This window comes from Danio rerio, chromosome 23 (genome assembly GCF_052040795.2).
Source record: "Danio rerio strain M-AB ecotype USA chromosome 23, GRCz13ab, whole genome shotgun sequence".
NCBI classification, from domain to species: Eukaryota; Metazoa; Chordata; class Actinopteri; order Cypriniformes; family Danionidae; genus Danio; species Danio rerio.
This window is the reverse complement of record NC_141043.1, coordinates 25364658-25380301: the sequence shown is the minus strand read 5'-3', so window position 1 is coordinate 25380301 and position 15644 is coordinate 25364658. Positions and strand designations below refer to the sequence as shown.

The 15644-nt window shown below is 34.2% G+C and overlaps 1 protein-coding gene across 50 annotated transcripts in view; it reads right to left on the bottom strand.

The window, feature by feature from the left end:
* rap1gapa (RAP1 GTPase activating protein a) overlaps positions 1 to 15644 on the bottom strand; it is a 179958-nt gene that overhangs the window by 42506 nt on the left and 121808 nt on the right. For 26 of the 50 annotated variants that reach the window (XM_087304897.2, XM_087304899.2, XM_087304911.2 and 23 more), the window contains 8 exons: positions 13041 to 13076; positions 9674 to 9721; positions 7341 to 7379; positions 7048 to 7233; positions 4711 to 4814; positions 1899 to 1977; positions 1619 to 1672; positions 1300 to 1383 (listed from right to left, as the gene is read on the bottom strand). In XM_087304897.2, coding sequence (XP_087161023.1) covers positions 1300 to 1383; positions 1619 to 1672; positions 1899 to 1977; positions 4711 to 4814; positions 7048 to 7233; positions 7341 to 7379; positions 9674 to 9721; positions 13041 to 13058 — 612 coding nt within the window. In that variant the 5' untranslated portion in view covers positions 13059 to 13076. 50 annotated transcript variants of the gene reach the window in all.

Here is a 15644-nt window from a genome sequence, read left to right as displayed (position 1 = left end):
ACAGTAAACATCACGTTTATCAACAATAGTGAGATTATATCCAGCGGTATAACCTTAATGAACTATCCAACGTGTACTGCTCACACCTAGAGAGGTGTCCTCAAAGCACCCACTGACTGCCTGGAGCTAAGCGCATGCCAGAGTGTGCATGTGGTCACAAGCTGTGCATTTTCAGTGGTGTAGTGTGGACAGAGATCTTTTCAGAAACACTAGATGAGATGCCAGTGTGGACGTGGATAGTTTTTGTTCTAAAACACCATTTTAAACCTAAAACGTATTAGTGTAAACGGAGCCTCAGTTTAACAGCTCATCTAAAAGACGGCACTTTTTTTACTGAGCATAGTGTACCTTATACTTTTCCACAAACAATCTAGTTCTCCCAAAAGGCCTCATATCCAGTGCCAACCTCACCTAGCTTCAAGGAGAAACCGATGTTGGGCTACAGGGTGATATGGCTGGGTGATTTGCACCACAGAAGCGCCCTTAAAATTTCCTAGAGATAGACATTTTCAGGAGAACACTGGCATTTTCATTCAATTCAATTCATTTATTTCTATAGCACTTTTACAATGTAGAATGTGCCAAAGTAGCTTAACATAGAAATTCTAGTAAATTGAAACTGCGTCAGTCCAGTTTTCAGAGTTAATATAGTTCAGTTCAGTGTAGTTCAAGAAGAGCAAAATCCATCATTGCGCAGCTCCACAAGTCCAAAACCAAGCAAGCAAGTTGCCACAGTGGCGAGGAACAAACTTCAACAATTGATGAAAGTAAAGGAGAAAAAAATACCTAGAGAGCTGCAATCTAGGTGTCGGAGGCTGAAGGATGGATGTCCATCGTGGAGAAACAGCATGTGTGTGTCAAATTCATGTGGCTGAAAATGCTTAGGTGAAGCTTTAAGGTGTGGTAACAATGCACTGTTCGCCACAATGACTTCAAATCATATACATGCAAGCATGCCAGACCGGAAAGCTTGCTCATGCAACAAGTTTCACATCAATGAGTGTCAGAGTTTAAGCTTGGTGAGCTATGACCTGCAAATTCGCATCATGTGAATCGTGAGACCAATATAAGATCAAATCTTGACCGCTCTGTACAGAAATTTAAAATAATCCTTCATTTTAACAGTGTCGAGTAATCTTATTCTGCCCCTTTTCGGAGCACTGTCCAATCGAATTTCGAATGTTCAAACTCTAGTGTGACCGTGGCTTAACAGCACCAATTTATCTCTGTGCATCTGCTAAATGAGTGCAAATCAGTTGTGAAGAACCTAACAGAGATAAGGCTTCCCATGCGACTCACCTGTCCAAACTTCTGATAAATGACTCCAAACTTGAAGTTGTTGCTAATGACGTGTTCGTCGAAAGTGACGATGAGCCTGGAAGCCTAGGGGAAGGTTAGAAGATTTAAAAGCATGATAAATGTCTGCTCTGTCAACACTGCAAACCCTTGAGAGACTAAAATACACCCAAACTAGCTTATTTCCCAGTGCCACACTTTAACTTGGACAAATGATCAGGGGTAATGCATTGGTGCATTCAGCGTTATCGCTTTGAAATAGACGGGTCACACATTGACAAAATTGATTGATACTGTATTGTGTCGTATAGGGGTTACATACCTTTGGGTAAAGCACCGGGAAAAATCGGTCCACATTCACCTCTTCACAGACAAGCTGACAATAATGAAAAGAGAAAGCACATATTGATTTGCTCTTCATTCTCATTTGATCTTACAAAAGTGAGGCAACACAACGGTCATCTGTCCAGGCAGGACAGAACAGGCTCATGGGGAGAGTGAGACAATCAGTCATGTCACTTATAGAGAAGTGTGATGAATTGGATGGCCCGAAAACAATAATGCTGACCCCTTCACCCCCTCCACGCATGATTCACTCTCACCTTGGCCATCTGGACAATGTTGGGGAATTCGGTCAGACAAGATATTGGTATCACGTCATGATGTGTTTTCATTTTTGTTCTGTAAATAATCACAAAACAGACACTGATCAAAACAAATAATGTGTATAAAAGTTTATCTCAAAATTCTGATTTTTTTAAATCACAGATTAAATCTCTCAGTTCTTTTTCCAAAAAAAAAAAAATCTCAACGTTTTTTCAGCACTCCAACCCCCCCAATTCTCAGTGTTTTTAAAATATAAATTATGTCTTAAAAACATTCATGTGTCATAAAACTGACTTTCTGACTTTGTATTTTCAAATTACATTTTAAACTGGAAATTACTAGTTAATTGCTAAATCTAACAAAGCTTGTATGCATCTTGGCATTTTTTACATGGCAATGTTTAATATTTTGTTGAAAATGATACCATAAAAACTACAAAAGCATAGTTTAGTAAATATGGAGTCATGCACATTGTGCAAGCACTTGACAACTAAAACATCAATGGCAGACTACAGAACTGTACAGAAGAACTTTTTTAGGAAAACAATTATGTTTTAAGTACATAATTGGCACAAAAACATACCTATAAACAATTGTAAAAAAAGAATTACATTACTTTCTTAACATCCACAATTCAGCTTGACATTGAGCTCCAATAAATTTAAATTCATATATAAATGTGATGTAATGGTTTTAAAAATATTTAAATAATTGAACATAGCTAAAGTTAATATATTATATTGTAAACAATTACCCTCTTAGAAACAAAGGTGCCAAAAATTACCAAAGTATTTTTCTTACTGCAATAACAAATTTAATTTCTGGGTAAGGCATAAGACCAAAAAATGTTCATCCAGTCAAAATTTGTTGGGCCGACAATTCCCATAATTCCCATAAGTAACCCAAACTGTCTGTCAACAAATTGTCACCTTAGAATTATAAGGTTCGATCTGACATTTTTCTGTCAAAATCAAATTATTGACATATTCTTAATATTTGACAACTTATTTACATTTTGGGATACTTTTTAAGTTGTTTACATTTTAAAACGTTTTATTTAAAAACCAAATGTTACACACATACTGTTTGCTATGGAATGCAAAAACTTTGAAGCTCAATTTCTCAAAATCATTCAGAACGGAGATAGAACCTTATAATTCCAAGGTGACGAAATGCAGATTTGTACATCTGTGCTGCCGTTCATGCAGATCTTCCATGAGCATGTGTGCGCGCAATCACGAAAATCAAATGCTGAATCAAACTTTTTAAAATCCTGAATCGATATTGGAGTTCCGTTTGCATGCTGGAGGATGGATGACACCATGACTGAAGTATTTCTTTTAGACTGATAATGTTATGCTTTAAAACTATTTTAGTCACACAAATCATATGTAGATTTTTTTGTTTTACGAACGAGCTATATGCACAGAAGTGTTGTTCAGCCACTGAAATCTTCCAGCGAATAATTAATGTGACTATTTTCAATTTCATAAGGGCCTTTTACAGCATCAATAATGTAGATTCTATTCCGCCTAGTCTGCTTTACTAAGGTGAAGTTGGTTTTATTTTAACATCACATTGGCTCATTTTTCGACAATGACAACCTGTGACGTGCTCACTATATTGTTTACCATGCTACTTTGAATATTCATTTGGTAATAGCATGCAAGTATGGCTTAGTAATAAATGTAATTCCTGAATTCTGCTGGTCAAGCACTAAGCAGCGTAAGAGACTAAAACTAGCGATCCTTGCATGCATGAATTATTGCACATTATGACAAGTTTTGCTTGCTACATAACTGACAGCCTGCTAGATATAATGCAGTTTCTCGTTTAGAATTGTAGTATTATAAAGTACTATAAAGTTTTCTTACTAGTGAATGACATGATCTAGTGGGTTGTCAACTGTCATCTTTAAGGTGCACGTTCATAATATCTGTAAGCGTAGCTTTGGACCGCAGAGGAGGAACTGTGTTTGAAAGTGATATGCTAACGTTTATGCAGATCACCAACTGCACCTTTGAATGAATCTTCCTGTCCCATTAAAAATAGCTTGTCTTTTTATTAGACATGCAATATAATATAGTACTGTAAGTTTTATAAAGCAAAAGAAAAAGAATGATTAAATGTTCTGATAAACTTGCATCAACCTATATATATATATATATATATATATATATATATATATATATATATATATATATTCTCTTAAAACATTACTCTTGCTTCAGTTTTGCTTTGCTTTTTCATTAATCAATTTCATTGATGCATTCAAAATATGAATTAATCCTCATGCCTGGCAGCTTGCAAACACAGTTTCTAATGAAATTATAGTGCAACACAACACAGTAACACTTATTAACAGCTCCGGACTTCAGTTCATAGTCATTGTGGCATCGTTAAATGTGTCACATGGATTTGATAACAGGAACATCCTGCTGCCTTCCCTCCACCCACACACATTGCCCTATATTGTCCATCTGGTGCCTAATGCGGAAATGAGGGTGGCGTGTACATTTGGCCTGCTTAATCTATCAAAAAATGGGTTTTATTGTAGTTCCCAGGAAACATTGACAGTTGTTGTCAAGGAATAGATATCAGTGCATTCTGTCTAATGCCCACAATAAAAGCCAAAGCTGAAAAAGTAGTGGAACCGTGCCAGATACTAAGCCTGTCATTAGCCGAACAATACAGACTTTGGCAGAACACAAGGCCAGGGGGAAAATGAGTGATTCGAGGGAAGTCAACAAGTCATCTAGGAAGAATGGAGAACAAAAAAAGGAAAAAAGAGAGGAGAGGAGGTCACACCTGAGCATGAGCCGGAGATGCTCTTGGTCCCCAATAACATCATATTTCATGGAGAACACCAGGTGGCCGAGGGCACTGTCCACTGTATAGTAATTAAAGTGTTCCTAATGAAGGAGCAGAAGGCGAAGCTGTGAGCGCACATTCATCTTCACACTTGCAAACTCATTTCAGTTTTCATTCCCAACACTCCCCCACAGATCTAAGGGCTAACCGACCACTTCTTTATGCACATTAGTCTAATTTATAATGGTTATTAGATGTGAATACATTAAGCCCATTGAAGCGAAAGCCTAATATATCTTCATTATGTCTGGCTGCTGTGGTGTCGCATTGGTCTGTAATTGGGTTACATTTGTTAACAATTGCATTATTAAAACTTATTCAAACGGATGGGCTGATGAATCCATTATGAACGTTTAGCTTTTTAAATGCTATTCCATGCTGGTTTTGAGAGACCTTCTGTAGTTATGATTCATGCAATGAGCAAAACTAAATTTAAGTCTTTGTTTGCTGACAATTAAATGTTGTGTATGGAAATTAACTCAACAACTTGTTGTTGATATATTCATTAGGGAAATTTCTCTCTTTTGCACTTGCTCAGCAATAATTGTGCCAAACAAGAAATCCCAATTAAAGGGGTGGTTGAACGCTATTTCATGCATTCAGAGTTGTTTACACTCCTGCTCAAGCATCCCAGCAGGCACACATCAAAACACGTTAATATTAGGTTAGATATAGGTCATGACGTCCAGTGACCAAAATTCAATGTCTAGCCAGCGTCTAAGGGCAACATTATTTTGACGTCCAATAACGATGTCAAATTATGTTAATATTTGGCTGATTTTAGGTCGTGTTGGAGAGTTACCAAAATCCAACATTTGATCAAGGTCATAGTGGTACCATAAAGGTGTAACATTGACAGTTGATATTTGGTTGATTTTAGGTTGAACGTTAGACATTGACGTTGGCCTGACTTTGGGTTCTGACGTCAACCCGATTTTAATTTTCAAACAAAATCCAATGTGCATTGGGGTACAGCGTCAATATGACATCATCTTGATGTCCTGTGCCTGCAGGGATGGGTCAAATAAAAATGTAAAAAATCTTTTACAAAAAGCTTACTTTCATGTGATAATAAATTCTCCAGTTCTGTCCATGACCAGTGTGAGCAAAAGAGCGTGCCTACCACCCCACAACAATACTTTGCTTAGAATGTCATAGCTTATTTAACCCTTTCACATGTACACTTTAAATTATTCAGCTAACTCCAACTTGTGAGTTATTTCGAATGCATCACTTTTATATTTCTAAAGTGACGCGTTTGGTTTATGATATGACATGCTGCAGCCCCATGCACTGCAATGGAGATTAGAGCTGCTGGATTTACAACGCATTAATTCTTCAACTTCTCCTTAACCACATACTGTAAAAGTAGGTGGCTTTTTAACTGGAAGAAGACTCCAGTAAATATTTTAGTTACCTAAACAGGGTGTATCTGTTGTTAATAATATATGTTAAGAGTATGTGTAACATGACTGTTATTGCTGTTTCTCATGGTCATCAGTATGCATTTTACAAGGTACAATGTTTTTTTGCTGTGTATTAAAAAAATCAACCAAAGCAAACATTATTTTATTGAAAGTACTAATAAGTGGTGAGGTTTGACAAGTGACGTGGTTGTGTTTTTTAACAAGGCTTGGTTGCAGTTATTGCAGGAGGGCAGATTTGAATTTAGCAGCTGATTAACAATGCATCAGCATTATAACCACACTGGTGTGATTGTGGGCTACAGGAAACAGCCAGGACTGACCACAATGTTGTTATTATATAAGACAAAGGGTCATAATAACAAAGCTGGTTGTTTGAAGTGCTCTTTAGGTACTTAAGACTGTGATGGTGCCAAAGCAGCTTGACATAGTTGAAGGAAAGAGAATAAAAAAGCTAAAACAATATTTCAGACGGTGGAACATTCCAGCATATTAAGCTGCAAAATAATGTTCAAGTTAAATTAAAATGGATTCAGTTCAGTTTAATATAAATGTCACTTTTGAAGTTCAGTACGGTTTATTTCAGTTCAGCTTAACACAAATGTCACTGCTGAAGGCTGATCGACTGAAGAGCAGCTGATCTTATTCTACAGCCCTAATTCTACCCAATACCTAAACCCAACTTCTACATTAATGCCTACTAATAAGAAGTAAATTAGGAGTATAAGGCAAAAGTCATAGTTAATGGTTTATTAATGGCAATAATTGCACCATAAACTAAAGTGTGACCCAAAAAAACAAACCAAATCTACCCATTCCAATCAATCTATTACTTAAAGCAAATGCTTACTTTGCCCAGAAAATGTTTCCTGTAGATCTTAGCGGTGGTGTTGCACTCCAATTTGTAGCGTGAGGTGGGGGACACGAATTGCTCCGGGTCATTCCCATTGCTCAGCTCATGATTGGTCCCTTCAATCCAATAACCCCCAAACTGGGGCAGCAAAATCAAGGGAAATGGACTCTTTCTGCCAAGAACCTGAGAGAGACATGAAGGAAAACAATTACGGTTGTGCACAATAAACTCCAGTGAGATATTGATTGCAATAACAGTTTCTGACAGCTCTTTATTCTGAACTGGTTTACCTCATGGACGCTGGGGTATGGGATGTAGTCTTCCTCAGTCTGCAAAGAAAATATGAATTATGCAGTGGATTTATCTGGTTGCAAAATACATTAAGGTGAGACACTGCAGGCAAAATATGCTTTGGTTATACATGTGTGTTCATGTGCATTTTGTGTGGTTTAAATTTAATGTAAAGATACACTTTTAAGCGTTTCTGTTATCGTACTGTACTAATTGTATCTGTAGATTTAAATTACAGTTGCTTTTTGTAGCATTTTCTGTATAATGGGGTGATGAAAGATACACTGCAAAACCCAACAGTCAACTTTAAATTAAATGAGTGTAGTTAACTCAAAATTTACTGAAGTTATTTCTACTCATTTTAAAAGAGTTTAGAACTCAGTGTTAAAGGTAATAAGTTAATTAAATACATCATTACTTCAACTTAAATGTTCACAGAACTCATATAGATTCGTTTTTTAACTTAAATGGTTTGTAGCAATCGGTTTCCTCAAACGGTTTGAGTTGACTTAATTTATTCGGTTTTACAGTACTCAGTTGGTTTGAGTTCTTTTTATTTATTGGGTTTTACTGTGCTCAAATGGCTTCATTTACTCAAATGAATCAAGTTCACAGTACTCATTAGGATTAGTTTTTAAACTTACGTTAAATAGTTTGTTGCAATCATTTTCCTCAAATGGTGTGAGTTACCTTAACTTATGGGGTTTTGCAGTGCATACTTATAACACCCTTAGTAAAAAGCTTTGACTAATATGTCAGAAAAAGCAAAAAAAAAAAAAAAAAACAAGAAATGTTACCCTTTCTTTAAATTTAAAGTGTAAAGATCTTTTTGCTAAAAATATGCAAATTTGTGCATATTTAATCAATATTTTGTATATTTAAACAACATTTTAGAAAACCTAAGCAAAAAAGTAACACTTTACAATAAGGTTCAATAAGTTAATGTTAATGTAATTACTAAAGTGAACGAACACTGAACAACACATTTTTTACAGTATTTATTAATCTTTGTTTTTGTTAATGAATGAAAATACATTAGTTCATTATTAGCACATGCTAAATCACAGTGCATTAAGTTAGGAACAAAGCCTCTAGGAGGTGATTACTTGTAGGATACAGCCTTACAGGCTTATTGGCAGCCCGATGTGATGTGGAGGGCATGGAGCGTACATTAACCTATAAAGCATTTGTTTACAAAATGGCATCAGTCAAAAACTGTCCAAAAATGGCATGATAGACAACCAGAAACATTTGAATGTGTATATATATATAACCATAATTTTAAGTATAATTGATTTTTATAAGTTGTTATCTGACAGCATGGTGGCGCAGTGGGTAGCACAATCGCCTCACAGCAAGAAGGTCACTGGTTTGTGCCCTGGCTGGGTCACTTGCCGTTTGTGTGTGGAGTTTTATATGTTTTCCCCATGTTTGCGTGGGTTTCCGCCAGGTGCTCTGGTTTTCCCCACAAGTCCAAAGACATGTGGTATAGGTAAATTGGGTAAGCTAAATTGTCCGTAGTGTATGTGTGTGAATGAGAATGTATAGATGTTTCCCAGTAATGGGTTGCAGCTGGAAGGGCATCTGCTGTGTAAAACATATGTTGGATAAGTTAGTGGATCATACCGCTGTGGCGACCCCAGATTAAAAAAGGCACTAAAACAAAAAGAAAATAAATGAATGAATAAAGTTGTTATCTCAGAATAACATACCTTGGAACTTTGTGACTGATCAATGAGAATTGAGTATCCCAAACATAAATCTTAACAAGCACAATTTTCTTTTAATTTTAAAGTTCACATTAACTTTGATTAATACATACTGTACAATTATTTTTCATTCTTAGTTTGTACAAACATTAACATTAACTAATGGATACTTATTATAGAATGTGCCCAAAAATGTTCTCCATTTGTGGAAATATGGTGATCATTAATAAATAAACTTTACCCTAATTACCTGCAGTGTAACTTCACTGACACACAGACAAAAACATTCTGCTTGCTCATCTGCTGGTTTATTTAAGAGAACTAACTCAGGAACTGTATGCATTGTGGCAAGTTTGACTCTTTATATAGGCTTTGTGGCTTCAGGCCAGAAAATATTGCTCAGCACCGGCTAATCTTATTTGATTGCAGTTCCATTAGTGCGAAGGAAAGTGGGCAAGGGATGTCTTTGAAAAACTAGACGCAGCAGCTTGACTGATAACCAGCTCTTCTATTTGAAGCTGTCTGCCGGCAGATAAAAACAGCAGTTCGTGGCCCTCAGACAATACGTGTTTTGTATTTTTGTGAGTGTAAAGGGACAAAAGGGAGCCATGAGGTGAACCTACTTTGAGAGGAGGAGGAAGAGTGCATCGCTGCTCGTCCATTCTGTTGCTCTGAAAGATAAAAAGAGACGATCTGTCAGGCCTGTCAGACCACGTGTGAAAGCAAAAATAACACTTAGGTTAGATCTATTGAGGAAAAAGGAATCTGATTAGACTTGTGTGCCTTTTAAGGGAAGAAAAAATGCAGTTGCAGGAAATTCTGCTTTAAAGTGGTACATCTTGAAAATGAGACACGATGGATAAATGGAAATATCATTACTTGAAGAAATCACTGAATTTCAATCTTATTCTCTAAAGCTCTAATAATTCAGCCATGTGGCTTAAATAACTGTTAAGAAGTAGAGTTGCTTAGTCTTTCAATTATCATGGTAATTCAGTTTTATCATTCTTAATGGAGAAGTGTAATTTTTAAGATGCATTATTACTATATAAATTAAGTAGATACAGTTGAAGTCAGAATTATTCAACATATTTCTAAACATAATAGTTTTAATAACTTATTTCTAATAACTGATTTATTTTATCTTTGCCATGATGACAGTAAATAATATTTTACTAGATATTTTTCAAGACACTTCTATACAGCTATAAGTGACATTTAAAGGCTTAACTATGGTTAATTAGGTTAACTAGGCATGTTAGTGAAATTAGGAAAGTTATTGTATAATAATGGTTTGTTCTTTAGACTATCAAAAAACATATATAGCTTAAAGGAGCTAATAATTCTGACCTTAAAATTGTTTAAAAATAAAAATAAAAACTGCTTTTATTCTAGCCGAAATAAAACAAATAGGACTTTCTCCAGAAGAAAAAATATCAGACATACTGTGAAAATTTGTGTTAAATTTGGGAATAATAATTATTTAAAATAATAATTATGACTTCAACTGTGTATGAGCTACAATCAGAGTAACAAATCAAACATACACTGTAAAAAAATGATGACAAAAAGTCAAGACAACAAATATTTAAGGTTTCAACAACATTTTTAAAGTTATACAAAGTATAACCTAATAATTTTATTCAGTTTGACTGATGAGATGAGTTGAGATGACTAGAAAAGTTAATTAGATTTAACTAAAACATTTAAGGCAGCACAAATCTTTTTTACAATGTATCAAACTTCTATTTAGTAAAACAAATGTCAAAAAATAAAGCACAGTAAATGTGTTAAAATGACTGTAACTAATTTATATTTAAAGTGGGTGTATTGTCAATACAATTTTCACAAGAAATGTTCTCACATTAAAAGTAAATTTTTCTATACATAGATATTTAGATATATTTAGTTTATTTGTTTATTTATAGCATAAAAATGAGTCTTACTTTCTTAACATCCACAATTCAGCTTGACAATGGGCGCCAATACATTTAAATTAATATATAAATGTAATGTAACAGATTTTAGAAAATATTAAAATACTTGAACATAGCAAAAGTTAATATATTATGTTGTGAACAGTTACACTCTTAAAAACAAAGGTACCACAAAGTACCAAAAGAGTTTTCCCAGTAAAACATTTTAGTGAACTTTATTTTCAAAGTGTGAAGAATCATTTAATAATCGAAAAAAGATTTCTGTACTGCAAAGAACATTTTGTGAAATGAAAAGATTATAAGGTAAATTTCCTCATGGGATCATTGATGCCGTTATTTTAAGTGTGTAGTTATTCATTTCAAATTGACTAATTTCACTTTAAAAGCCAAACATTTTTTTTCACCAAACTCTAGTCAAAATGAAAAAAGACAAATTCTTTTACAAGACTAAACATCAATAGCAAGTAAACAGGCTTCAGCCAGAGAAGAAAAATGGATGAAGAAGTTAAACAGCATAATGGGACATTCATAAAATGATTATGAGAGAACATTAAATCTTTTTAAAAGAAAGTTCACATGCACTCAAACAATAACAGAAAGAACAAATTCTATTAGACAGACAGAGCCATCAGCCTTCAGAAGGGTTTTAGACAATAAGCTGTTCTCTTGTATTCTCTTTAATCAGGTTTTAAGAATATGCCAGACTGTTGAACATAAGATCAAAGAGCGACTAAAAGCGTCCAGGCAGAAAACATTCAAATATTTACAAGGCTATTTAAAGCCATTATACCAGATATTGCATCCTGCTGCTAGCTAAAATAATCAAACAAAAAAAAAATTACCTAAAGAGTTCCTATATAATCCAATACAGTTATTTCGGGCTATATATGATTCTACAGAAATGAAGATTGAATATCAGTTTGATGATGGATTCCAGCAAGGGATCTTCATGGTAGATCAGCTGTGATTTACATACCATCACATTTGTCATTTAAAACATGCTATACATCTAGCTGCGCTTTTCATTTGCAGAAGTCCCCCAGCTGCAACCCAATAGTAAATCAGATCCAATATCAATGTCACGCTGCTCTCGCAGGCATTATGCTCCATTTATTGCAGCTTCTGCTTAGACATCTGTCTTTGCAAAGTTAGAGATAACAAAAGTGATATCAAATGACTTAGATCAATATGTCTGTGTGTACCTAACAACAGGATCTTCTTGTAATGGAGTGCTAAAGATAATGATTCATTTGTTTTCAAGACAAATCATGTTCTCATTGTACTTTTTGGAAACTGAATATTTAAAATAAAAAGATTTTTTTTACATTTGTGTTACATTAGAAATCAAATGTAATCTTAAATTTTAACTTCAAGTAATTATTATCATTATTATTTATTATTAAATGATTGGTAAATATTGCTAATTAAACAGCTATCTACATTCATACGATCTGTAATAATTGCAAAAAGTTATGTAAATATTTAAATAAATAAATATAAAATGTACCCAAATTATAATGTTAATGTTTATTTTGCAATTATATATATATATATATATATATATATATATATATATATATATATATATATATATATATATATATATATATATACTTTGAATAAACATGTTTTATATATATATATTTTACATTAAAATATCAAGCGTAATTCAGTGTGTTACTTGCCAAAAATAGATATATTTGTATATCAATGCATAAATTAAATAATTTATAAACCTTTTTCTAAACAATTATTTGCTTAATGCTTTGCAAAAAAAAAAAAATTACTGCCCAGATAAACAAATGTATTCACATGTAAATAAATACAGTTAGTGTACTGCCATATCATCCATAAGGTTTATAATGAATAAGTATCTTCATTATTTATAAGGATAATATTCATAATATTCAACTACAGCAAAAAGACATGCAAGTGCATCTACACTATGTTTCCAGTTAATACTAAATCTGGGGTTAATGGAAAAAAAATCTACATAAGAGATGAAAGGGATAGGGGAGAGGGGAAAAAGAGAAAAGTAAAAGAGACACATTACCTGCATTTTCTCAATCATTTCAAATAAATCAGTAGTCTGGAAGAAAGGAGAGGAGATGAGATGAAATGAGATGAGATGAGTTTGGAATTGACCCTACAGTACATTCTCAAGATGTGAGGGGGTGTGGCTGAAAGCACATTAGACTGCAGCCGCCCAATCAAACTATTCCTATATTTAGAACACAGACTTTACAGTACTCAGACTGTAACCATACTTTCACTCTTGTAACAAACTTAAACAAGCAAACTCAGAGAAAAAAATCAAGTTTTTGTGCATATATTTTGCAAATCTGCCTGTTTCTGCATAGCCATAACTTACAGTTGAAGAAATATTAGGCCTTCTGTTTATTTTTTTCTCCAATATATGTTTAACAGAGAGAAGATTTCTTCAACACATTTCTAAACATAATAGTTTTAATAACTCATTGTTAATAACTGATTTGTTTTATGTTTGCCAAGATGACAGTAAATAATATTTTACTAGATATTTTTCAAGACACTTCTATACAGCTTAAATAGCAATTTAAAAGCTTAACTGGGTTAATTGGGTTAACTAGACAGGTTAGGGTAATTAGGCGAGTTATTGCATAATGATGGTTTGTTCTGTAGACTATCAGAAAAAATATATAGCTTAAAGGAGCTTACATACTTTTTAAATACTTCTGACCTAAAAATATTTTTTTTAAATAAAAAACTGCTTTTATTCTTGCCGAAATAAAACAAATAATACTTTCTCCAGAAGAAAAAATATTATCAGACATACTGTGAAAATTTCCTGCTCTGTTAAACATCATTTGGAAAATATTAAAAAAAGAAAACAAATTTAAAGGGGGGCTAATAATTCTAACTTCAACTGTATGTTACATTGCAGTATCCAGCAGTAATAAACAATATAGACAGAAAAACACCCAAAACTTTAGTTGCTTTTGTTATGACAAAGGGTAGGGTTTGCCAGTTAATCAAAAGCAATTTCATGCGCACTTTGTCAGAAAAGTCAGTTAAAATAAAAAACAAAACAAAAAAACACGTATGAACATAACTGCGTAGGATAATTTCTTTTAATAAACTATGACGGCATCACAATTATCAAACAAATCCTAGCATGTGCATCAATTAAGATTTTGTTTTAACAGATCATCTGACAACAAAAATGAGAGTCCTAATGACATTAATAGACAAACCAGTGTCACATTACACAACATTTCAAATGTTGTCTGGTTCAATTTAAAATCCCTTAGCCAAAGTCTGTCTTCAACTTGGTTTCATATTATTATTACCTCCCAGAATTGTCTTGAGGGGTTAACGCTACCAAAAGCCACAGTGTGTTCATTGTGTTTTTTCTTCTGAGGCACAAGTAATTTATTATATATCAAAAATGGCCAACATTGGTTTCTCCTACTGCAGCCATTTCCAGACTTCTTTTTTATATTTGCCGGCAGTTAATCAGGAAGCAACATTTTCTTCTCATTGAATGGAAATGGATTGCAAATGATTTATGCAATGTTTCAGTTTTGTCTAATTCAATTCTTTGAATGGAAAAATAGCTATTGAAATCAGTTAAGTCTTCCGTTTATAATGTAACACTTTGGCATTTTCCTGGGTTTCTTCTTCTTGGGTGTCTGGAGTTTCTTCATAAAAGCGCCCTCTGGCTTTTGGAGGAGATTTACAGCTGACCACATAACTGTGCATCCCTTACAAGATGTGCATGACAATCTTTGCTCAACTGCATTTTGCATTTTCATTTTGATTAATTCCCCAGCCCTTCTATGAGACGTATTATTAATAAATAAAGGTTTATTGTTCCTTGCACTATACTATGATATGATGTCAAAAACACTTTTACTATACTGCATTCTTTGTAAACAATTACATTACCATTTTAAACAATTGCATACGTCATCTGAAAAGTGGAACAACAGATTACAAATTTGGTAGAAATATGGGCAGAGTCATATATTTATAACAAATCCTTGATTTTTATAGGTATTTATATGAATGGAATTTTCCTCCTCCATATAATGCTGATTTTAACACCAGCAGAACTCAGGGGTGTAACAGGGTTTTTGGCTCTATGCATAAGCTGAGAAAGCCAAGTACACTCAGTATTGGCTGGTGGCAATGTTAGTGTTGGCTTAACATGCAGAATACGGTGGAACTGCCATTTCCTCTCTAGTCTGATCTGATGGCACTGTGAAGTGTGTGAATCTAAAAGGATTGAGAAAGAGTTCAGAGATAGCATAATAGCAGCTCTAATATTTTGATTTTTTTTTTTTTTTGGTATCTAATTGTCTTTGTTTAAGGCGATGCAGTGGTGCAGTGGGTAACGCTCTTGACTCACAGCAAGAAGGTTGCTGGTTCAAGCCTCGGCTGGGTCAGTTGTCATTTCTGTGTGGAGTTTGCATGTACTCCCTGTGTTCGCGTGGGTTTCCTCCGGGTGCTCCGGTTTCCCCCACAAGTCCAAAGACATGCAGTACAGGTGAATTAGGTAAGCTAAAAATTGTCCGTAGTGTAAGTGGGAATGTATGGGTGTTTTCCAGTGATAGGTTGCAGCTGGAAGGGCATCTGCTGCGCAAAACATATACTGGATAAGTTGGTGGTTCATTTC